General features: G+C 47.1%; 4 protein-coding genes across 5 annotated transcripts; 1 reads left to right on the top strand and 3 right to left on the bottom strand.

Moving 5' to 3' along the window:
- The first annotated feature begins 1,255 nt into the window (after window positions 1-1,255).
- LOC136457548 (large ribosomal subunit protein eL20z-like) lies at window positions 1,256-4,669 on the top strand. The gene is made up of 5 exons (XM_066457577.1): window positions 1,256-1,571; window positions 2,545-2,714; window positions 3,037-3,169; window positions 3,246-3,363; window positions 4,421-4,669. The coding sequence occupies exons 2-5, from the start codon at window positions 2,705-2,707 to the stop codon at window positions 4,487-4,489; spliced, it is 330 nt and encodes a 109-aa protein (XP_066313674.1). The 5' UTR covers window positions 1,256-1,571; window positions 2,545-2,704; the 3' UTR covers window positions 4,490-4,669.
- Window positions 4,670-9,845: 5,176 nt separating this feature from the next.
- Window positions 9,846-11,773, bottom strand: LOC136457547 (alkane hydroxylase MAH1-like). The gene has a single exon (XM_066457576.1). The coding sequence runs from the start codon at window positions 11,685-11,687 to the stop codon at window positions 10,155-10,157; it is 1,533 nt and encodes a 510-aa protein (XP_066313673.1). The 5' UTR covers window positions 11,688-11,773; the 3' UTR covers window positions 9,846-10,154.
- A 1,506-nt stretch (window positions 11,774-13,279) lies between these two features.
- Window positions 13,280-16,259, bottom strand: LOC136457544 (noroxomaritidine synthase-like). 2 transcript variants are annotated; one of them, XM_066457574.1, is made up of 3 exons: window positions 16,140-16,259; window positions 14,003-15,086; window positions 13,280-13,898 (listed from the first exon to the last, which is right to left on the bottom strand). In XM_066457574.1, exons 1-3 carry the CDS (start codon window positions 16,165-16,167, stop codon window positions 13,487-13,489), a joined length of 1,524 nt encoding a protein of 507 aa, XP_066313671.1. In that variant the 5' UTR covers window positions 16,168-16,259; the 3' UTR covers window positions 13,280-13,486. The 2 variants fall into 2 exon arrangements, with proteins under 2 accessions (XP_066313671.1, XP_066313670.1); XM_066457573.1 differs by lacking the exon at window positions 16,140-16,259 and having other exon boundaries at window positions 14,003-15,406.
- On the bottom strand, window positions 16,007-16,831 carry LOC136457546 (uncharacterized). The gene has a single exon (XM_066457575.1). The coding sequence runs from the start codon at window positions 16,787-16,789 to the stop codon at window positions 16,142-16,144; it is 648 nt and encodes a 215-aa protein (XP_066313672.1). The 5' UTR covers window positions 16,790-16,831; the 3' UTR covers window positions 16,007-16,141.
- Between the last annotated feature and the right edge of the window lie 7,948 nt (window positions 16,832-24,779).

Genomic DNA, 24,779 nt, shown 5'->3' with positions numbered 1-24,779 from the left:
TAGGGCGGACTCCGCCTCGCCCAACACTGAGGCTGCGAGCTCCGCCTCGCCTGACCTATGAGGGTTGGCTCTAGCTCCGCCTCGCCCGACCTCTGGGGACTAGCTCCGCCTCGCTCGATGGAGGCCTATACCGCCGCCAACCACTTCAGGTCCAAGCGTATGAGCCTGGGTCAAAGCTCTAACGCCAGGGAAAAGACTGTCATGCCTCGATGTAACCCGCGGCCCACGATGGGCCATGCCTGGGGGTTCACGTCAGGAACAGCGTCGGGTGTACCGGTGCTGTTCTGCCTAACCCCCGTACGAACACTGATGGGCACGTCAGTTCACCACGACGTCCGCTGGAACGGAGTGGAACGCCATAACCGGCAGACGACGCCTGCATGTGGCCCCAGTGACGGACAGGGCCATGACGAGAGGTTGTCCCTATTGACGTCTAAAGGGCTGGTGGGACCCGCATGAAGGAGAAGAAGGGCTCGACGACACGGAAGGATTTCCTCTCCTTCTCGTTCTCCTCTCTTCCTCCGCTGTAATCCCTGCTTTCCCTTGGCCTATAAAAGGAAAACAGGGCGTCCCATAAGGGGCATCGAAACCACGGGCATCATATCATCGGACGATCGACTCATTTGATCATCTGACCAACAAACTCGTCAAACCTCCAACACATAGCCGAGTAGCGACCGAGCTCTCGGCACCCATTCGTTCTTTCCACCAGAGACTTGGGACATGTTTCTCTCTTGTCCGTTTATAACCCCTACTACGAATTTTAAGTGCCAGTAACACAAGTAGCATCAACGAACTGGACGTAGGGACATTCTGCTCGAACCAGTATAAATCTCGTGTCCTCTTAGCACATCATCCGAGCCAGACACACAGTTTTAGAAATTTACTCGAAACACACCGACAGGACCTTTTTTGAAAAACACCGTGGATAAAACAGGCATTATTCGGAGAAATTTGCAGAATATGTGAACTGAAGAGGACACCTGACACACTGTCCTTTGAAAGAAAGCAAAGCGATGGTACTCTCATCTTTTTAGGAAATCAAACAATTTTAAATTTAATAAAATCTCTATAAAATTTATTAACATCTATTATACCTAATAAAGATTAATTCTAGAATATTTTTTACAGTAATTTATTTATAGAGACTGATACTATTTTTATGAAGTTAGTTAAATCTAAAAAAATAACTTGTTTTAAATATAGAATTGCATTTTTTTTTTTTGGGACGAGGCGAGTAAAAGCCGGTGCGAACGCGAGCGCGCAGTCCTCGACTCCCCGTGACGGTCCACTCCATTGAGCTTTCTGAGGCTTCCCATGGCCTGATTCATCTTGCGGCCTCCAACAAGATAAGCAAACGGACAAAAGCCCCCCGCCGCCCCGCGCTTTCTCCAGTTCCTTCCTTCCTTCTTTCCCCTCAAACCCCCAACGCCAGGACCGGAGAGAAGGGGAGCCAGAGCCAGACCTGGCGGCGCTGGGCATCCAAAAACGCCGCCTAAAGATCCCTCCCTCTCTTGTGGCGTCCATCGACCTGACCGCGGCGGCGCGTGCTTCTTCTTTTCGCTCTCCACGTAAGTCTGCTATCCTTTTCCCCACGGTTCCGGCGCCTGCCCCCTGCGGGTGAGTTTCTTCTTTTGTTGGATCCTTTGGTTGGGATTTGAAGGCGGCGTCGGGATTGTCTGTTCCTGTTCTTGATTTCTAGCGCGGAGGCGGATTGGATTCGAGCTGCGAGTTTTAGCTTAGTAATCTTTGTGTGCGGTGGGTCGAGTAATCGAATCTGGACGGTCGTCCTTTTGTGGGTAGTTGGCTGTTAGCCTGTTAGGTCTGTGGTCAGTTCATAGCTGTTACTCCGCTCGATGATGTGCAGTGAGCTCAATGTGTTCGATGAAATCGCTTACTCAAGTTATCTTATCTAAGGAAATATTGCTACGGTCAGAATTCTGGCTTACAGGTTGTAGACTGGCAATTGTGTTTCCAAACTTGAAATCTGACTGACGGCAGGACAGGCAAGGTAAGTGTGTCTTCAGTTTGGGTATAAAGAAGTGGTTAAACCCATTGACCCATTGTCATTGTGGCGTCCTCCTAGTGTACTGTGCACTGGCACTTGATTTTCTGTTTTGTTGGTACTTGTAGAATTCAATACTCGTGTTCACTATGTATTTCTTCACTGCCTCTAACTGGTGGACAGTGTGCTTTATGTATTCTGACATTGTCTTTCTAAGACAGGGAAATCACATGTTTATACTAGGAGTTAAAATTCCTTGCTCTGTATTCTGTAATGATGGTAGGCAATAATGCTAACTCTTGACAGCCTTGTAGGTCTGGTTGTTATTAGACCTTAGATTATTAAACTTTTGTGTACTGGTGTTTGGAAGTTTATACACGGCACCTGCTCATGTATGTAGGACTAATTCCTACGGCCCTATCAATTGCAAAGGACATGCATTTGTGCCTATGATCCTATTTGTTACAAATGAATTTATGCATTTTTCATGCATCTGTTCTTATCAATTTGCTCATGTTTGTATTTTTTTTCCACTGCAGTGTCATGAAGAGTCAGGGAAACTTGCATGTTTGATGTACCCAGCTGCTTTCTGTAACGAAAAACTCTTGCGATCAAATTTGTTGAATTACTCACTGTCAGGGAGGAATCTATTTTGTCAGTTGTCGGTATTAAGGCTGCTGCAGGATATCTGCAGAATAAATGGGAGAAGGTAACAGTTTTCAACTTTATATCGTTTCTTGTGAATCAATAGACTGTAGACGCCTTTATAACATTAGAGTCCGTCATTGTAAAATTGTGCTTTTTTGTTACCTTCAGAACTGGATGTTGGTATGCCTGTCATGTGTAAACATCAGCATGCCATGAGCTAACTTCAGTCAAATATATATAGTTTGCTTCATGCTCATGAAAATGTGGTTCTCATTAACACTTCGAAACAAGATGTAGGATACTTGCTCTATACATTATCTTAGATTGCCAGATTTAAAAAGAAACTTCAGTTGCTGATCATATTCTTACTTTGCTTTGCATAGCACACTCGGATGAATTTTGCCATTGCCAGGGGTGTGCTGGCAAATATACACTGCTCAGAGATGAAGAAAACCCACGGTTGGCAATCTTTGAGAGGCGGCTTCCTTGCTGTGGTTGTGGGATAGGATGGTCTTCGTAAGTATGCTTTACTACTCCAGTCTTCATCTCAATTTTGGTTCAGAATTGCCCGTTGAACATGCTATGTTTGCAGTTTTCTTTTAGGTTTCTTGTGTCCTTTGATTTGGTACTTTGCAGCCACTCTTTACTGCTGCAAGTACTACAACAAGGATCCTCGAGAGCGCCCTGGTCTAGCTGCATCAGCTGTTGCGGTTCGTCCTAAACCCTGATTCCCTGAACATGTTACTTCCCAGTATTAAGAAAATAGACGCTCGATGTGTTTCCCTGTGAAAGTGCAACTATTCATGTCCATAAAACATCATGTGTCCCTGGTAGTTGATATGGCGATATGATTTCACTTGTGTTGATTTGTAGTTTTGCTTGACAGCGTGTTGGCAATTTTTCTAATAAATTGAACTCTAAAATATTCTGTATCGAATCTGGGGCCTGGGCGATTAGACTAAATTTCCCTTAAAAAAACTATACTCTATGCTGTAGGTTTTCTCATATTTGTCAGAAGGTCCTATATATGCCACGGATGTGTGTAGCTTTTGTTTGATTATTTGGATATCAAATATTGTTGCTTATATGTTGCAATAGAACTTACTCACTTAGGCTATGTTTGGATCACTACCGGACATTGACATGCCTTCTTTCCTCGAACATGCAGGAGAGCCGCATGTCATTTCATTAGTAGGTAGAAAACGGTCTGATTACGTGCCAATTCCACGGCTTTGGTTAGTGATTTGTTAGAGTTGCACATTTGGACCTATAGAAACACAATCATGCCCTTTTCGCCAAACAGTGTTCTAAGATGTGGCCGACAAGTAGTCAGCTAGCAAGTTCAGGTTAGGTAGGGCAAATTCGTTGTTGAATATCAATAGAGCCTGTCCCTTTGTACTAAAACTGCTTTTCTCTTAATACAAAAACGCGCATATCTTTTGCGTGATCGAGAAAAAAAAAGATGTGGCCAACAAATGTCTTCACCACACCTTAGGCAAAGTTTCGGCAAAGAAATGGGCCTATGACAAGTGATAACCATACACCCCAGCTAAGAAAGTGAGCGGTGCCTAATGTCTGGTGTCACAGTGTTAGAACCTGAATCACTGAACTTAATATAGTTCTTTGCATTCTGTATTTTTGTTCTGATGAACTTGCTTGCTTGAAATACGTGCTCAGACACATGCTCCAAAAAAAAAAAAAATCTTGCTTGCTTCCTGATATAGTTGGATTCCAGTCTAACAGCCTCACTTGGATCGTTCCTTGCAGGCACTCATCTTCACAGTCCTGGCAATCACCGCTCTCTCTGTGGCACTGATAATCTGTGTATACAAGTAGTACCCAAAGCGAGGGAAACGCGGTACCTGGATCTGGCATCCAGAAGGAGCTTGTAATTTCAGTGATAGTAGCATGTCTTTGCAGTTCATGTATCACTATAGCAAGTTGTTGATTTAAATGCTGTTACCGTTCCGGTTGACCTGTAGGCTGCCGTTATCAATGAGGATGTTTATTGATCTATCGCAAACTGTGTGCTCCATGATCTGTGATGCTTCTGTACTCATGCTGCCTTGGCAACCTTTAGAAGCAGTTTTCTTCCCTTTTTCCCAGAAGGGGAAAGGGCAAGCCGGCAAGGCAACGTCAAAGAAGCAACTAGCTGGCCCCCTCTGACATGTGACGCAAAGGATGACACAAGTACACAACGCCTGGTGTCTGGCTTTGTCAAGTGTCCTCTCGCGGTGCCTGTCTCCTTTCACTGGTCGAGCACGGCGAGCTTGCAAATTCGTTCAGCCTGCTGTGACTCCTGAAACCACCCTGTCGATGGGCGAAACAATCAGGCCTTTAGCTTTCCATACGTTTCCTCACGTAATCGGCCTCTCAAACACTGTGTGTCGCCCTCATAGCCTACTCCTGAAACAAACCTGTCGATGGGCGAAACAATCAGGCCTTTTAGCTTTCTATACTGTGTGTCGCCCTCGTAGCCTCATAGGAGGAAACAAGGAGCACAATTAGGGCCCCTTTCAGTAGCGGATCTAGAGTCCAAATCCTGTGGGGCCAAGCTTTACACAGATATGCACAAGATCGATTAACTGCAAGTTAATTGACAAGTGTTTTGTAGGGGAGATCAGTCTCAGCCCAGGAGGCCTTGGGTGCCGCCGCCGGAAGACACTGCCAAAATCAACTGCGATGGGGCTTTCAACCTGAACAACCGCTCAGGTGGATGGGGCTTTCTGATCCGTGTCCGGGATGGAGGCGTCATCGGCTCAGGCTACGGGAAGCTGGACAACGTTGGGGAAGCTTTCCATACGGAGATCATTGCCTGCTTGCAATCCAAAAGGTGATCTTGGAAACGGATGCATCCATGGTCGTGCACGCGGTAAACTCCTCCGAATTTGATCGTTGCTCTACGGGTGGCCTCATTTGGGAGTTGAAGGACCTGCTGACTAGCAATTTTACTTCATATATGTAGTTGTTCATAAACCTCGTTGTTGTAATTTGGCTGCTCATAGCCTAGCTGCCCAAGGGGCGAGTTTGATTTCTGGTGCTGCTCCGATTTAGGACAGCATTCCAAGTTGTATTCGTGTACTGGCCCGCCAACGATTTGGCGTCTGTTAATGGGTAATGGAGAGCTCTTCCATGTCAAAAAAAAAAAAAAAAAATGTTGTGGCAAAACCTGTGGGGCCACCTAGCTTAAGTGTAGATCCGCCACTGGCCCCTCTGGTATGGCTCCACCATCGGTTAACGTCTATTTAAGAACGACTTCTTGCAACCAGAAATGTTTTTTTTATTGAGGAGTCACAATTATGAAAACGTGATTTCTCTCTGCTCCTCACAAATTTTGACACAAATTATTACTAAACTGACCCTCGAGCTATTTGCCAATTATTTTTCAAAATAGCTCCAGCTTCATCAAAGAAGCCAGAGCTGGAGCACTGCCAAACTAGCTCTTAGTATTGGCGGTTCACATAGTCAGGTGATGCACATAGATGCAAGAATTTTTGCTCACTGCCACCACAAAAGATCACTTGAGATGAAAGACAACATTGCACTGTTGGCAAGGAAAATACCCAAAAAGTTAGGAAACATTTCCTTGACAACAAAATCACATCATTACCTTTACTTCATTCCTAAGGCGGATCCAGCACCGAGTAGCCTCCCGTGGAAGCTTGAAAGGATGAGGTAGAGTTGGAGAACAGAGGGAAATAGCCGCAAAGCTTCGGGTCCGAACGGCTGGACCCCAGCATCGCGCCGAACGGGAGCGCGGGCGGCGCGAGCGCGAGAATCCACGGCCCGATAGAAGCAGGTACGGTAGTTTTTTTTTTCTTCTTATTTTTTTCTTTACGTGCTTCATTTTTATTTTATTTTCTTTTTCTTTTCTATTTCTTTTTCTTTTCTTTTTTGCTTTTTCTTTTCTTATTCTTCTCATTTCTTTTCTTTTTATTTTTATTTTCTATTTCTATTTCTCATATTTTATTTTTTTATTTTTTTATTTTTAATTTTTTAATTTTAATTTTAATTTTTTTTGTTTCTTTTGTTTCTTTTTTGTTTTCTTTTCTTTTATGTCCTTTTCTTATTTTTATTTCCTTTCTTCATCTTTTTTTATTTTTTCCGTTTCATGTGATTTTTCATTATATTTTTCTTTTCTATATTTTTATTTGTTGTATTTTTGTTGCTTTTACTATGGAAAGGATCAAGATGCCCAAGAACGGATGTGAATTGGGCTAATTCTAAATTCTTTACAATAATTAAGCCCTATAATTAGCCCATTTCACCCCTTGTGCCTAGAATGCGTTTCTATTGTTCTAACGCACAAAAATTTTGCACCCTAGGTTTCAATCCTACTCTAGCATGACAATTCTAAGAATGTAAAGACATGAAACGAATTGCTCAAATGTAAATGCTCAAAATAAAGAGAGAGAAAGGAACGCGGCGATGTTTTCCCGAGGTATCGGAGAGTCGCCACTCCTCACTAGTCGTCGTTGGAGCACCCGCGGAAGGGTGTAGCTCTCTCTTGATCCGCGCAAGGATCAAGTGTCCTCTACGGGCTGATTCTTCAATACTCCGTCACGGTGAATCGCCCACAACCGCTCATAACTTAAGTTGGGTCATCCACAAGCTTCGTCGGATGATCACCAAACTCTTAATCACCACCGAGCCATCTAAGTAATGGCGATCACCGAGAGTAACAAGCATAAACTCTCACTTGACCAAGCCAAGCCTAATGAGAAGGGTGGATGCACATTTGCTACTCTCTATGCACTAATGAGATTCTTAATCTTGGATTCTTAAATCTCAATCACCTCACTAGGCTCTTGCTCTCCCTTGCACTCTAAAGGTGTTTCTCAGCTGAACAAATAGGCAAGAGACCTCCCTTGGACTAGTAGAGTAAGTATTTATACCCCCTCATTCAAAACATAACGTTTGGAGGCTGAGTCAGTGTTCTGCAGTGTGACCGGACGCTCCGGTCAGAAAGAGCCGTTAAGTTCTAACCGGACTCTGACCAGTGTCCGGTCAGCACTGACCGGACGCGTCCGGTCAAGGAAAACGCTCTCTGGAACCTTACTAATGTTGATCGGACGCTGGCACCCAGAGTCCGGTCACTTCACTATTCAGCGTCCGGTCAGTTACCGGATCCTGACCAGCGTCTGGTTAGCACCAACAGGACGCGTCTGGTCAGAAAACAGTTTCTCTGGAACCTCTCTGGAGTTGACTGGACACAGGTACCCAGCGTCCGGTCAGTACTAGACGACTGCAGTTGATCAAATGAACTGACTGGACTCACCCTCCAGCTTCCGGTCGCAACCAGATCAGCGTTCGATCAGTTATTTGACCATCCATTCACTTCTAACTCAAAATCCTATGTGAATAAAGTTTACTCCAATTGATCTTAGGATCATTCCTAAGCTACCTAGTGCTAGGTTTGACAAGTGTGCACCACACCTAACCTACTAGACTCACCTAGGTCAAGCTACTAGTCTATACCCCATTTAATAGTACGGTCAAAGGAAAAAACAAGGTCCTAAACTACTCTAAATGTCTCTCCAACACCAAACGACACTTAGAACAAGTATACATGTGATGTTCTATTATGTTTTTTGTAATGTTCACGTGTTATACATGTGATGTTTTATGATGTTTTTTTATGTTTCCGTGGTATACATGTGATGTTCTATGATTTATTTTGTGATGTTCGTATAGTATATAATGTTATGTTCTGTGATGTTTTTTGTGATGTTCATGTAGTATCCATGTGATGTTCTATGTTTTCTTGTGATGTTCATGTGTTATACATGCGATGTTCTGTGGTGTTTTTTTATGTTCACGAGGTATACATCAGATGTTCTGTTATTTTTTATAAATAAAAAAACTTTTCATTTTTATATTTTCTTTTCTTTTTATTTTTTGTTTTTATATAATTAATTATTTTATGTTTTGTGATGTTCATACATGCGATGTTCCGTGATATATTTTATGACGTTCTATGATTTATTTTGTGATGTTCACATATTATACATATGCTGTTCTGTGTTATATTTAGTGATGTTCACGTAATATGTATGCGATGTTCTATAATGTATTTTATGATGTTCATTTAGTATATATGTGGTGTTTTATAATATATTTAGGATATTTGAAAAGTAATCATATGATGTTCTTTTGAAAATTTTATCTATTACGTGTTTTTATTCTTATTTTTCCTTATGCTTTACTTTAGATTTTATTATTTTTTATTTATGTTGTATATTTATTTATTTTTATGTATATTATAATACCGCTTTCATAACCAGAATACTATTCTTCTACACCGAGAACATTGTTCTTACGAAAACGAAACATTATTCTCTGAACCTAGAACATCATCTTTGCTCGATAAAAGAAAATGTTCTATCCTCGTAAGATAAATGTTCGTTAATAAAAAATTATCTGAATATATCCATGTGAGATCTTGTTTTGAATGATTTATTACAAGAAACATGGTGCAATCAGAATTTAATTTGAATGTTTGGTTTAACCGTTATGACTTTTTTTAGTTCGTGCTACGTGAGGTGAAAGAGACGTGGGTGAAGTGGGCCCTATCTGCGCTAATTAACTGCCAGTTTCGGAGAACCGTGCGCTACCTGCATGCAGACACGCGGGGTGAGCGAGGCACCTTTGGTATATGCCCGACGCAGGCCCGGTGTTTCCGTCCGACCCATTGGCGGATCCAGGGGGGCTGTAGCCCCCCCCCCCCCCGTGAGCCTTAATTCCTTGTTAAATTACTGTAGCATCAAGCATAAATCATCATTAAATCTTCATTATCAATCAACATGTCCATTACTTAGCCCCCTCCTTGATCTCATCCTGGATCCGCCACTGGTCCGACCGGACTCCAACACGGTCCGGAAATAGCTCCTCGTAGCATTTGTTTGTAGAGCTGTCACTGTCATTTTGTTTCCCTTTTTCTTGTTTTTTGAAATGTTTAATTTATCAAATCTCAGAAGAAATACTTGTAACGCATATTCCAGTCACAGATATATAAATCTAGGACATCCAAACAATCATCAAAACATATCCGGAAGCCGCTATTTTCTGTTAAAATTATATTTATAGAGATACTTTAACATAAATCTGCTCATAAAATTTCATATTCTAATCATACATAGTTTGAAAGATATCGATAGACATTTTTTTTTCTCTAAAATACCAGAAACTCATGCAACAGATCATTTATTCATTCATGACCAGAGTATGAGTATATAGTTTTATTAGTACCAAAAGTACACATGCCCTTCTCTTACACACTGCCCCTCTCGTACGTATGCACCTACAACTCGTAAAGACATCTTGAGATCGAGTCGAGGCACATGCCCATGCAACACATCTGCAGTGCAAATGTGCATTCCACACGTAATCATGCCTATGTATATACAAGTATCATGCATGCTTTTGAGTAACATTATTATTAGCAACAAAGATTTTTTTTATGACTTATCAGCAACAAAGATTAGTGCAGTGCTTAACGTAGCTAAGCTAGGCCATCTTCTTCTCTCTTGTGCACCCTCACCTTGAGGCCGTCCTTCATGTGGAGTATGATGGACAGCTTGGGCCGCACCACGGCGCCGGCGTCCACCTCCACCCTGAACAGCGGCAGCACAGCGGCGACCACGGCCTTCATCTGGGAGTACGCCAGGTCCCTGCCGAGGCACGTCCGGGGCCCCACGTTGAACGCCACGAACTTGTACGACGGCTCGTGCCGGAACCGCCCCGCCGCCGTCAGCCACCTCTTCGGGCGGAACTCCGAGCAGTCCTTGCCCCACACCGCCTCCATGCGCCCCATCGAGTAGAACGACACGATCACGCGCCGGGAGGGCCCCACGCATGCGCCGCTCGGCAGCGTGTCCGGCCGCGCCGCGGCCTTGTGCTCGAACGGCACCGGCGGGTACAGCCGGAGCGACTCCGACAGCGCCGCGTGCAGGTACACCAGTTGCTTCAGCTCGGCGGTGGTGCGGTGGCCGTCCGCGCCGGACGACGGCGGGTGCGCGCGGACCTCCTCGAGGATCTTGGCCTCGACGTCCGGGTGCTTGGTCAGGAGCCAGAAGAACCATGTCAAGGCCGAGCTCGTCGTGTCCCGGCCGGCGACCATGATGTTAAACGTGGTGTCGCGCAAGAACCGGTCGAACTCGGCACCGGACATGCCTATCTCGTCCTGGCACGCCAGGTACGACGTGAGAAGGTCGGCTTCGGCGGCCTCGGCGGCGCGCCGTCGCCGAAGCGAGATGAACTCGGCGATGGACGCGTCGAGCACCCGTCGAGCGTTCCGCATCTTCTTGCTGTGCCCGATCTTCAGCCACTTCTGGAGCCTCAGCCACGGCACGGGCGTGACGTGCCGGTAGAACAGGACCTCCTCGATGGCGTCCATGGCGGCGGCGAACGGGACGTAGGGGAAGTCGGGGGCGAGGCATCCGGGGTCGATGCCGAACACGAACATCGCCGTGAGGTCAAAGGTGAGGCGCACGAACACGTCCTGCAGGTCCACGGCCGCGCCCGACGCGGCGAGGCCGTCGAGGAGCGGTACGAGGCCGTCGCGGAGCTTGCGCGAGGTGCTCGCGGCGACCCCGGCGCGGAACCGCGCGTCCGACAGCAGCGCGTGTGTCTTGCGCCTCTGGAACGCCCACGACTCGCCGTCGGCGTTGAAGATGCCGTCGCCGAGCACGTTGAACAGCTCGGCGAACTCCTTGCCCTTGGGGTAGTTGCCGAAGTTGGCCGTGAACACGTGCGCCACGTTGGCAGGGTCGGCCGTCACGATCACGTCCACCGGGGATCCCCACGGGCCCCTGATGACGTACGACAGCCCGGCGGCGCGCAGGAACTCCGTCAGCCACTCGTGGATGCGCCCGGCATTGATGGCGATCGCCGGGAGCGCGCCGACCACCGGCCAGTTCGTCGGCAGCCCGTCCCGCCGATTCAGCCTGTGAAACAGCAGGAGAAAGCAAGCGAGGGACACCATGAGCTCCGGGTACCTGCCGAGAAAGCCGAGAAGCCATGACACGATCTCCATTGCTCCGCTTTCTTGAAGCTGAACGAAGTGCCTAATTGGAGTGTCTTGTGACTTGTGAGCTAGTGACTTTGAGTTTTTTTAATCGTTTTTTTTGCTAGTGTGGTAGCAAGACAGATTGATGTTTGTGACGTTTATATAGGTGATTGTGAGGGGTTTTGGGTTTAGGTGTGCAAGAGAAAGACAAAGGGGGTAAGTTTTTGTCATCTGGTGCACGGCAAGGTACCTGAGCTGACGATCTCACTTCTGACATGGCAAGAAAAGAGAGAGTAATCTTTTCTTGTAACCCACATATCATCATATTGAATTCACCGTCAACAGAGATCGGCAGAAATCCGGGTTGTTCCACAAATGTACACGTAGACATTCATTTGTTCAAGTAAGCTCCTGGAGTTTTGATTGGTGCATGTTGTACTCGTGCAAATTACAAGCTCCTTGATTTAAACAGTAATTGCAAATTACAGGTGTCAAAAGCTGCAGTTTGACAGTTCACTTCGTCCAATACACAGAGCCTTTCTACTTTTCTAGCGTAATAAGTTAAAAGTTCCCAGGTAAACATATCTGAATATGATATATATACTAGAATAAACCTTGTTGGTATACCGAATGAAGCTTCTTGTGACGAGGAAAGGCTGCCTAATGGCCTCAAAGATATATTAACTTACAATTAAATCACCTGTATATATCGCCTAGGTCTACCTAAGTCTGAATTCTGAAGCCAATGGTAAACATAAAGTGCTTTCAGAAAAGTTGTAAAACTATGCAGTGATGTGCTCTACACCCGCACCATTTTCTGATCCATTCCAAAATGTAAGACGTTTTAGTTTTGTTCTAACTCAAACTTCTCCAACTTCGAACGAGTTTATAGAACGTATACAAGTATCAAGTTAGTTTCATTAAATCCACAACAAAAATTCCTTTATAGTGTATTTATTTGGTATCACAGATGTTAACATATTTTTCTATAAACTTGGTCAAAACTAGAGAATTTTGATTTACGAAAATAAAAAAGATATCTAATATTTTGGAGCAGATGGAGTACTTACGAACATTTGTCTGTACGAATTATTCAAAGTGTAAGCAAACATACTTGAACAATTCAAAGTAATTCGTTTACTGCCTCAATCGTTGGGGGGCTTTTTCACCAGGAAGTTCAGATTTACTTAACACTAATCACTCTGTGTGAGTCTGACAGACAGCGAAGGTCGGCAACTTGGGTTGTCCTGCATCAATAGCTTTCGCTTGGCAGATAGAACGTGAGAGGCTGAGAGCACACGCCAATTTGTGTGGGCGCAATGCGATGTTTCTTTTGAAGTGAAGAAAGCTTGTGATACATGACAGGTAACATCCGAATCTGATACGTCAGACTAGGTCTTCACAAGTTTCTACCGTGAAGAAAAAAGAACTTGTACTATGATGGTGTTAGCATATGTCAGCTGCATCATGTGTACGCCGTGTACCCTCCTGTGACAAAAGATGGGATAGGTTGTTGTAGGCTGACATGATCCCAACCAATTGAGTTGGTGTTGGAACTTGGAACATATAGGATTAGAGAGGTCCATAGACACAGAAAGAAGACAAAGAATGTAAATTTGCATTGTTCTTAACAGGTCTATAGTTTACATACAATCAAGTAAGAAGCCATCACACATTGACACCAATAATTACCATACTATTTGCTCCTAAATCAGACTAAAAGCATTCACCACCATAGTATATATGTTCATATTACAAGCTCAAATTCTAACAACTCCAGATATATGGTTTCACGTCTACATGTGCATAAGCGGGTTAACCAGACATCAGCCTGCCACCCTTCTCTTGAGACTAACCATCATCCCGTTCTGAGTGTGGAGTATGACAGAGCTCTGCGGCATCACTTCATGCCCTTTGACCAGCTCGACCTTGAAGTTGTGTATGATGGATGCAGCTGTGATCTTCATGTTGCTGAGGCTGACGTCCTTGCCGATGCAGCTCCTGGGTCCAGAGTTGAAGGACATGAACTTGTAGCTTGGTTCATGCCGGAGGCGGCCACTCTTGGACACCCACCGCTCTGGCCTGAACTCCATGCAGTCCTTGCCCCATATCCCTTCTATTCTCCCCATGGCGTAGAGTGAAAAGATGATCCTTGTGCCCTTTGTCACCTTGGTGCCATTTGGTAGGATGTCATCAACATGGGCCTCCTTCTCCTCAAATGGTGTTGCCGGGAAAAGCCTGAAAACATACAGTACTCCGCAGTTAGATAGTTAAGGTCAGACCAGCTTTGTTTCCAAGATAGTACCAGCCTAGGAGACCGACGGAGCAGCAGAAAGTCTAACCTAAGTGTCTCAAGGAGGGCAGCCTGGAGGTAAACTGCAGACCTGAGTGCGTCGCACTCAAAGACAGAGAAGTCCCCAGGCCAGCTACTGCTCTGCAGGTCCTTGAGCTCCTCGAGTATCCTTGCCTCGACTTTTGGGTGCTTGCACATCATGTAGAAGAACCACGTGAGCGTGACGGCAATGAGGTCCTTCCCAGCAAGGATGAACCCCACAGCCGTGTCACGGACGAAGTCTGTCTTCTGCTGCTCGCTCATGCTGGGATCCAAGGTCACTTTCATGTACATGGAGAGTATATCTGCCTGGCTTCCATTGCTCCCCTGTGCCTTCCGTTTGACAATCTCCTCGTAGATGAACTGATTGATCACCACCTTCGCATCAGCAAGCTTCTTCTCTGTCCCAACATTGAGCCACCTCATGAGCTTCCACAGCTTTGACGGTACCATGTGTCTGAACAGCATTGCCTCTTCCGCTTCCTTTGTGGCGCAGCCAAACACAGGCATGGGAGAAGACACTGATAAGCAGCCAAGGTCAGTTGAAAAAACTGTACAGTATGAGATATCGAGCGAGAGTCTCATGAAGACGTCCTCCAGCTCAACCTCTGAACCATGCTTGGCCATGAGATCAAGGTAAGGTAGCAAGACATTGCCGACCTTTCTTGTGATTGTGGACATCACAAAGGATCGAAAGGCACGGCCACCAAAGATAGAAGTTGCTACACGGCGCTGATACTCCCAGGATTCAGAATCTGCCACAAGGAGACCATCACCTAGAATGTCAAACATCTCAGCAAACTCTCTGCCTTTTGGGTACTTCTCGAAGTGGGTGTTGAGGCAGTGGTTGACTGTGGCTGGATCACAGGTGATCAAGAAGTTCATGTCCAGAAACCACGGGCCAAAGAAGAAGAATGTGCACCCTGCCTCGCGTAGCAGACCCATGACCTTGTCATGAATGCAGTGCCTACTCACCACGATGAAGGGGAGCATCCCAACAACAGGCCAGTTCACAGGGATGCAGCTCTTCTGGCTCTGCTGGATGAAGCGGAAAATGGAAAGCCCAAAGAAGCAGATGATGGCTATGCAGACATCTGGATAGGAATGAATTAAGCTCCAGAGGGAGCCCATGGTTGTGCAAGGTTATGAGTTGCGGAGGGAAGAAGAGCATGCAGCAATATGCCTAGGCTTCACTTTTGGATTGCAAATTTCAAATGTATGACTTTAGGGTACTATAAGAAGCTACCTATGTGCATTGAGTTTCGTGTGGGATTGGTATCCTTGAGTTCAGGACTCATGACATTCATATGCCTCAAAATGAGATGCTAAACTTGTGGAGGTCAGATTATTTATATACCAAACAACATCTAAATTTGTCTGGCATTTGATTTTGCGCTTGAATTATTAACCTTTTACACCTAGCGATATGCCGTTAAATTGACCTGGATTGGCCTGGTACATACAATTACTGTTAACGGTCCAGCTAGTACTCTTTTTGGCGCTCAAGTTGGCATTATTGTCGCAGGGAACATAATGTTTCCGAAAGCCTAAAGCATAAGCTCAACTAGTGTTCTGTGCCAACACTCAAAAAGTATGGTATTCCGAGATGCAGACGCAGAATTCCTCATGCAAATTTTGTGGTGGTGTCGTATGTCCCATTGCAGTATGCTATCTGCAAGCTTGAATGATACCGACACGCCTTGGTTTCCTAACTAGAGACACATTGGCTACAAGGGGAGCATCATATCAAACTCTCAAAGAATTATGGTGCACAAAAATGTCATCAATTTTCCATGCGAAAACATTGCTAGTGCCAACCTTACAGCTATCATAATGCGCTAGTTGAAAATTAACATTTTTCTTAACCTTATTACAGCTATCATCATGTGCTAGTTCTAAACATCCCCAAAAGTGATGCGCACATTGAACCATTCAGTCTAACAAGGCAGAAGAGCCAAATTGCCATCAAATTTGCATCGTCAAGGTATGGGCTCACAGTCATCGCAGAAAATAAGCAATTGCAACGAATCAGAGAAAGAGAAATGCGTAATTTAATTGCCAGTTCATAGATTCATCACAGCACACATAGCATTTTGAAGTAAACATTTAGATCACCAATTTGGAAGCGCATACGCAGAGAGAGACACCTCTAGGTAACCTTCTGGAAGAAGGCATCGATGCGGCGGGTCCCACGCGGCAGCGGCTTCGCTTCCCCTCCGCCGCCGCCACCGGCTGATCCCGCGGTCTTGCGGTCACGGGGAGCCTCCTCTTCGGCAGCGAGGCAGTCAAGGAGGAAGTCCGCCGTGGGCCGGTGCGCGCGGGCCGCGGCCCGGACGTGCACTGCACGGACCGTGCGCCGGCCCCGCCGCGACGCCGCGGTGTGGGCCCCTGTCGCGAGGCTGCCCAGGAAGAGCTCGGTGGCGGCGGCGACGAGCAGCGCCGCCTCGCTCGTCACCTTCTTGATGTCCCGGTCCACCCGCATGATCCGCTTCACCCTGCCCACCGGCAGCGCCGGCCGCAGCGACGCCCCCTCTTCGGCCTCCGCCTCCTCTCCATTCTTCTCCATTGCCTCGGCGGGGTCGCCGCCCTCCTTTGGCTCCTCCTCGATTTGCTCCATTTCCTCGGCGGACTCAGTCGCCTCCTCGCTCTCCTTTCCGAGCTGCTCTTCCATTGCCTCGGCGGCCTCCTCGCTCTCCTTCCCGAGCTGCTCTTCCATTGCCTCGGCGGCCTCCTCGCTTTCCTTTCCGGGCTGCTCCTCCATTGGCACGGTGGGTTCGTCGGCGGTGGCGGCGGCCATGGCTAGGGCTTGGGTTTGGGTTTGGAGGTAGTTGGGGGTGTGGTGTAGTGCGATCCGCCGTTGGATTCATCGGTGTGATTGGGTTGGGGGAGAAATGGCGGGGAATTTGGGGATGTTTCCCGCGCGATCCCGACTCCGATCGCCGCAGCCCGTAGGCGGCGCCGTCTGAGGGGTGCAAAGGCCGTAGTGGGCCGGCAAGGTGCTTACAAAGCCCATTGAGTTTTATTTGAGTAAAAGTAGCCCATTTAGTTTTATTTGAACTGAACATATATAGTTTTATTTGAGTAAAAGTAGCAAATTTAGTTTTATGTGACATATGATGGCCATGGAGCACGAGATGGTAGCTGCGCACGCGAACTGAGCTTAGTTCAGTTGGTTAGGCTCCTTGTGGTGGAACGTGTCCATATAGGTTTAAGTCCTTGACTTGGTGAGGGTGCTCGTATTTTCCTGGATTTATTCTAGGATTTAATGGCGTTGTTCTTTCAGTGGTAGACGACGTTCCCGTCGACAGCGATGCGTCTGTGGTGATTTTGTTAATATTGAGATGTGTCGGCATAGTCTTTCGAATGTGCTCATAGGGGTAGGATTTGTGTACGTGGTTTATAGGGGTAAGTGTGCGTGCGCGTTGAGCGTCTGCGTCTATACTTGTATAATTCCCCCAAAAAAGAGATGGTGGCCGTGCACGGCCTCCGCGACTGGCAAGCACTGCAAGAAATGTTGAATTCGACAGGGCAGGGGAGTGTGTGTCCACGGCCGCGGCAGCGCTAGGCTTGGACTTAGACCGTGCGCTGGCTGGAGGTTAGAGGAAAAACTGACGTGTGGGGTCCACACGTTAGCTAGTGGAGGGAGAGAGAAGCAGCATGGGTATTTTGGAACATATTAGCCTTTAGTTACCTGTGCATGGGCCTAACACTGTCGAATACGTAGAAAATGGCACGATTCAAGCCGAAGAAGAATTATAATGACATGTTTCCAAATAGACGAATAATAATACTATTTCTCCAGACTTGCAAAGTTATAATGGTACTAAACAAAAACATGAACCCAAGCGGTCAGCCGAGCCACCGTGGCTTGCTTTGTGTCAACCCTACCATCTATGAGTTCTCCTGAAGGCACAGGTTGAGTTTAATTAACAGCCGCACTAGCGCCCGGACGTCCAAACGGACCCCTGTCCAGACGCCCACGCCAGTGCCTTCTGCATGCATAGGCAGGGCCCATCCACGCCTCTCCCCCATGCTTCCCTGCTTCCCACGCCCCTCCACGCTTGCTGCGCCGCTCCCCTCCATGCACGGTGCCCAACAGCTGCAGCAGACAGCTGCGGTAGGTGGCTCACATTACAACATGCACAATACTGAAAGGTCCAAAATAGCTAGAGGGGGAGAGGGTGAATAGCATATAAAATTTTCTACAACAATACTAAGACAACTTGTTAGTCAATTAAATGGCGAAGCGAATGTTGCGCTAGCACTACAAGTGTTTTAAGCTACCTATCCACAAGTCTAGTTAGCTATGATCTCTATGTATCAAGTAATGGTTATATCAGTACTTCTACCACTAGTGAGCAACCTAGCAAGAGTAATTACAACTAGTTAAGCTACACTACTCACTAGCTACAACTAGCATTACACAAGAATATAGGAATGTAAATACAAGTGCTAGGGATGATATACCAAGCCGAGCAAGAGATCAATCACAATGGATACCAATGAATTTCTTGGAGACAAGATGACACAATGATTTTTCACTGGGGTTCACTTGCTTGCCGGCAAGCTAGTCCCTATTGTGGTGATTCACACACTTAGAGGTTCACGTGCTAATAGGCATCACACGCCTAACCCGCAACTGGGTGCCACACAACCAACATAAGATAAGGATCCACAAGCAACAAGCAATCCATTAAAGGTGTCTTTCGTGATCTCCCACGGCAAGGCACAAGTGAAACATCCTCAATTTTCCTTGAAGGGAAAATCCACAGAATGAATTTTAATATGATAAAACCAAGAACTGATTCCATCATATTATCATATTTTAGTCGATGTCACAGTCATACATTGTAAGATTACAAGAATACAAGATATTACATCACTGGGGAACACACCTATTACAGAGTTAATCTAGCGAAAGACTATCGAGTGAAGGCTCCTCCTTCACGGGCATCATCAGAGTTGGCATAGTGCAGCGTAGATTCCATCTCCGAACCAAACTTGAGCGTAGGCATGAGACCTTCTAATCCTTCTAAGTCAGCATCTCTGAGAAGCAAGAAATCTACACACCACCAGATGTGTGCAGGCCATGGTTAGCACTGATGAGCTTTAGTGGAAAAGATAAACAAGGGATCTGGCGATCCTAATATTTGGCTGTGGTTTGCATCCTTAGCGCATGAGAAGTAAATAACATTAGTAATATAATAATAATATCTAATTTTTAACACATTCACCACCACACCATCCATATCCATCCACCAACCATCCATCCCAAACCATCTCCACACCACCACACCATATCTCATCTCACACACTCGGGTCGATAGGCCAGCTCCCTCTCGGCCTTGTCTCAGCGGCCCGCAGCCCCCAAGGCTCACGACTGGAAAATACCCCAACCCTGGAGGGAGGAAAGAGGGACTCATCTCCTATCTAGTTTAAGCGAAACCCAAGAAAGGTCCATAGCCGACAAGTCGGCATATGTATCGATCGATCAACCATACACTCTGCAGAGGTTTTACATACCCACAAGATTAGCCATCCTCGGAGCCATGTATCTCCTAGGCAGAATTCTGGTCGCTTGCTAGCCTAGAATGATGCCACCCTACCTCTCAGCCCTGGAACATCCCAAGTCTAGTCTGGGATGGCTGATACTATGAGTCGTAGACAGAGCCGGGGCCCTCCGGATGTCAAGAGCTAGGTCCACAAGGCCTCCTGAAGTCTCGGAAGGGTGTGGGGGAAACCGCGTGCCCCGTACGTCCTTGCACATGTTCGCCTAGCAGTAGTGGCATTGTTCTACCAAGTAGTCGGACCGTCCCACACCATATAGGGCGAGTGGGATGTAAAGGATTCCCAGTGAGTCTGAGTACTAGTAAGTCCTTAGGGATTGACCAAGCCAAAATGTCTTCATCAGGGTTTCTATTTTATGTGCCACCACAGCACCTCTACCCTGGGCTCCACCTCTCCGAGGTTCACACCCAAGGACACCTCCAATTACCATTTCCCGCCACAGGTATTCCATATCCAAGTGCCCAGGTAGTACCACATGGCAAGACTCGCCCCAGGCTCGTCGTTATTCCAGCTCGGTCGACACAACCCTCACTCTCCATGCACCCAAGACACACACAGCACGCTCACACACCACCAAGTCCGGCACCCATAGCCAAACCCTTCCTAGGGGGTTCACCACCAGCATCACATCCCCGATATAATGTGAAGTGGAGTTAATAATGAGTATAGTGGTGTAATATGCAAGCAAGCAGGCAAGTAAGCATATATAAGCGAGCGAATGCGCAAAGCAGGGTGACGTGGTAGAGTGGGTTGCGTCAGGGTAATAATGGCTCAGGTAGTAGCATGCATCAAAGTATTAGCAAAGGAATAATTATAAAGCGCTAGCAGTTTTAGATATTATGCAATATCTAATAGGATTCTCTAAAAGAGGGTGCTGCCATGACACCTGTGCTGTAGAGGTAGTAGTGGTACAATTCTCCATTCGTTGGTGTTCCGTTAGCGGGGTCACCTCCTCCTGCGTTGACTCCATTCCGTAGTTCTTGTCGTTGTCCACGTTCTCTTGGTCCGATCGTCAGCTACTTCGTGAAGCGACATGCAAGGCAAGAGAGCACTCAACACTCGAAAAGACGACAAGACACAAGAAAATCCAATAACCCAGCGAGACAATAAGAGATGCATGGCTTAGCCTTCTTGGCGGTTGTTCGATTCCCTCGGGCCAAAGAAACATGAGTGGTGGTATGCTGAGCACAAGCTTAAGTCATGGCCAAGCCAGTATGGCTTTACGATAAACGGTTTAAGCTAGAGCTTATCTAGAGCAAACACCATGGCTCACAATCTTTTGATCCGGTGTCATTGAATTGACGGGGATTGGAAGTCGGGCCCCAAGAAAGAAGAACGATGGGGTTCGGCTCTTATAGCCTTATCCCACAAGTCACAATTGGACATGAGTAGCAAACAAGAACAATTAACACTATTGTGACTTGGCTCCAACGTACTTCGGCTCGCCTGCTATGGTAGACTGTGGTAGCGCAAAGAGATTAGACATCAACGGTTCCCCTCGGTCCACACGACACAATAACGTCGGGAGCCAAGAAGAGGGTCGTTCAACACGGCAAAAGATGCGGGGGTTGGCTAGGCACATCCATGTCATGTTCTCAGACACATCTTCAGGAAAGATGGTTTTAGACGGTCGATCGGGTCGACACGCACGGGTCCGAGGTACGACATAGACCATAGCTTCGTTAACCCAAAGGGAATAGTATGGTCTTTGATCCAATCATCATGGGCAAGAAGAAATCGAACAGAGCGGGCTAACGGTGCAACAAGAGCAAAAACAACAAGGGACAAGGTCTACTTCTTTCAACACTCACGTCACGATGAAAGACGGGGCATTAGAAGGAAGCGACAAACACCAAGTGCGCAAACCACTCATAGGGTACCCGACTTAGGTGCACTGGCACTAAGACATCTCTCTAATTCATAGCGGTGCGGTTGTCAGCGCGAGAATCAAAGAAATGCGATGGTCATACAAGGTACAAGCATACGGGGGTTTGAGCACGAAGAGGCAAGTAAAAAGCAAAAGAGTGGCGTAGCTCCATGGTCATGGCGAGACAAACTCGCGGCCACAAGTTACACCAACGAGTTGGCATCCATCGTTCCACGATTGTTATCTCCTAGGTCATCTCCCACAAGACTTGGTCATGGAGGGCTCAAAGTGTGTGGGTGATATCCGCATCGATGTTAGTATCGACATCGAATCCATCACGACCATATTCTAGGGTCGAAGACAGGAGCTAACACTCATGGTACTATGAAGTCAACTAAAAAGCGAGGGGTCAAGTTACACTCGGCATCACGGTCATGGCGAGACGGATCCTGTGATCGTGGCGTTCGATCGAGGTACGATCCCTTAGCTGGCTCGAAGGCTCGGCACATAGGCAACAACACCGCGATAAGAACCAAACATGACTGAAAGACGCAACAACTCGACACGACTATAGAGTAGCACATTCCATAGCTGGGGGGGATGGGTAGACCAGCTGGTGAAGTGGTCGGAGAGGTCATGGAGGTGGTCGGAGTGGTCGCGGAGGTGGTTGGAGTGATCGCGGAGGTGGTCGGAGTGGTCGCGGAGGTGGTCGGAGTGGTCGCGGAGGTGGTCGGAGTGGTTGCCGAGGTGGTCAGAGTGGTTGTGGAGGTGGTCGGAGTGGTCGCCGAGGTGGTCGGAGTGGTTTGGCGCGGCGATGACGCTGGGGTCGTGGTCGTGCAGCAGAGGAGGGGCATGGCGTCAGAGGCTAAGCAAGCCTGAGAGGTGCGAGATGGGCTATGGTGGTGTAGTGGAGGGAGTTGGTGAGGGCGAGGCCTTGGTCGGGGGTTTTATAGCTCAAAGGCTAGGGCTTCGCGGTGGGGCGCCGACGTCCGTGCTGCTGATTTGACGGTCGGCGTGACGTGGCGTGCATCCAAGGCTGTGGGTAGGTGAGCGACGCATGAAGCTTTGAGAAGGGGGCATCCAGGCTCGGTGCGGTCGCTTTCGCAGTTCACGGCGCAAGGCGCGGCTCAGCGGGGCCCGCAGCTAGGTCTCGCAGGGGCATCCAAAGTAGACACCGTGGCTCCTAACGAAAAGCAGAGGAGCGGGGGAGTGGTTGGAGGAAGGGGATGACCGGTGGGGTCATGCTAGTCAGCAGCCATGGGAGGAAGGCGAAGCCATTCCGGATTAGGCGCGCGGCTAGGCCTTCTTGCTGGGCTGGGCTATGCTACTGCATTCGTGTGCTGGGCTGGCCAACTGGTTGGGCCATGCGGTCTGTGGGCACAAGCAGTAGGCCGACAGCGGTGGTTGGCGGGCTGTGTTGCTGCTGTTGCTACCTACGTGGGCCAGAAGCAGGGGGGCCAAGTTGGGCTGGTTCGGTTACTTGGGCCAGATGCCCCTTTTCTTTTTCCTCTGTCTTCTTTTCCTTTTCTATTTCTTATTTCTATCTTACTCTATGCCATGGGTTGACAACTCATGCATTGATTTGATAAAGATAGTTGGTTGACTATAGAAATTAGGTCAACGGGTTCATGAGAGATTCCAGAAGGAGTCAAAAGGATTCGCTACGGACTTGTGCTCTCCAACACAAAACGAGGCTCAAACACAGGACAACTTGAAAAACTCTAGCAATCACCTACAAACCATCTACATGTATGCAACATCTTGTTAGCGAGTTGGACTCGTGTTTGACCTAGCAATTACATGTTTCACTCAATTGCAAGAAAATTTTTGAAAGCTCGTATTTTTGGTTTCTAGAAAAATCCGGGTTGTTACAACAAGAACTCCTCATAAATCACTGGGAGGTGGCTAAGAACAATCACCAACTCTTACCAACACTCCTTCGCTGCTCCAAGCCATCTAGGCGTCAGTAAATGCCAAGCATAACAAGAAAACCATAGCAAATCAATCCCCAAGTGCCACTAGATGCAATCATAAGTAAATGCACTTTGGATCATTCCCAACTTAGGATGCACAACCAAGCAATAGAATGAGTGAGAAAGGTTTGGCTTAGCTCAAAGGATGCTATCACATGTAAGAATAACTGAGTGAGCAAGAGACGACAAAACACTATTTATAGAGCCCCCAAAAGATAGAGCCATTACTCTGTCGTGGGGGCTCTGGACCATGGCTCCAGACCATGAACATGGTCGGTTCGGACCCTGGATGGCCGCCACGCTGAAGGCTCTAGTTTGGTTTTGGTGAATTGATGAAGCCCTAAGTGCTAACCTATTGCTCTAAGTGATCATGAGGTAGGTAGCACTATTCCAAATGGTGGAGCAAATGAAGATCATGTTGATGGTGGTGATGGCCATGGTGAATAAGTGCTCGGCTTGAAAAAGAAGAAAGAGAAAAATAAAAAGCTCAAGGCAAAGGTGAAACTTGATAGAAGCTTTTTAGTTTGGTGATCAAGACACTTAGCGAGTGTGATCACATTTAGGATCGATAGCCATACTATTAAGAGGGGTGAAACTCGTATCGAAATACGGTTATCAAAGTGCCACTAGATGCTCTAAATCTTTACATATGCATTTAGATCTAGTGGAGTGCTAAGACCCTTGAAAATGTTTGTGAAAATATGCTAACACATGTGCACAAGGTGATACACTTGGTGGTTGGCACATTTGAGCAAGGGTGGAGAAGTTGGTGAAGTGAAGGATGTGATTGTCATTGGAAAATAGTGATCGAACGCTGCTCCCTATGTGACCGGATGCTGGATCAGTGAGTCCGATAAATTATAAACGAAGGAGGCGCACTCGGGCTCTGTTGGTGGAGTGACCAGATGCTGGGTCAACATGTGACCTAACATGACGCTGGCACGTCCAGTCAGCCCTGACGTATGGTGATGTTAGCAGATTTTTTGGTGCACAGAGGAGAAGGTAGGATCGGACACTGACCTGCGTCCAGTCAGGGTGGACCTGACACATCCGATCACGTTTGGAGGGCTCTAGATCGTCTCTAGAACTGACCTGATGCTAAGGAGTCAGTGTGATTAGTGCGTCCGATCGTTCACTGGGTGCGTGTGGGGATGCATTGATCTAGCGCGATGTGGGAGCATCAGGTGGTGGCTCACTGTGTCCGGTCATCACTTAACTATTGGCGCGGGTGTGTTGACCATTGGGATCATGTGGTGCATGTCAAACAGGAGTGACATGTGGCACAGATCCAACGATCAGACGTTGGGTGTGGTGCATCTAGTCACATCGTCCGGCGCATCCGGTCGCCCTAAAGATAGTGAGGTGGAAGCCCAACGGCT

The sequence above is a fragment of the Miscanthus floridulus genome, chromosome 6 (assembly GCF_019320115.1).
Source record: "Miscanthus floridulus cultivar M001 chromosome 6, ASM1932011v1, whole genome shotgun sequence".
Taxonomy (NCBI): domain Eukaryota; kingdom Viridiplantae; phylum Streptophyta; class Magnoliopsida; order Poales; family Poaceae; genus Miscanthus; species Miscanthus floridulus.
The sequence above is the reverse complement of the archived record's forward strand: the minus strand, read 5'-3'. Positions and strand labels throughout refer to the sequence as shown.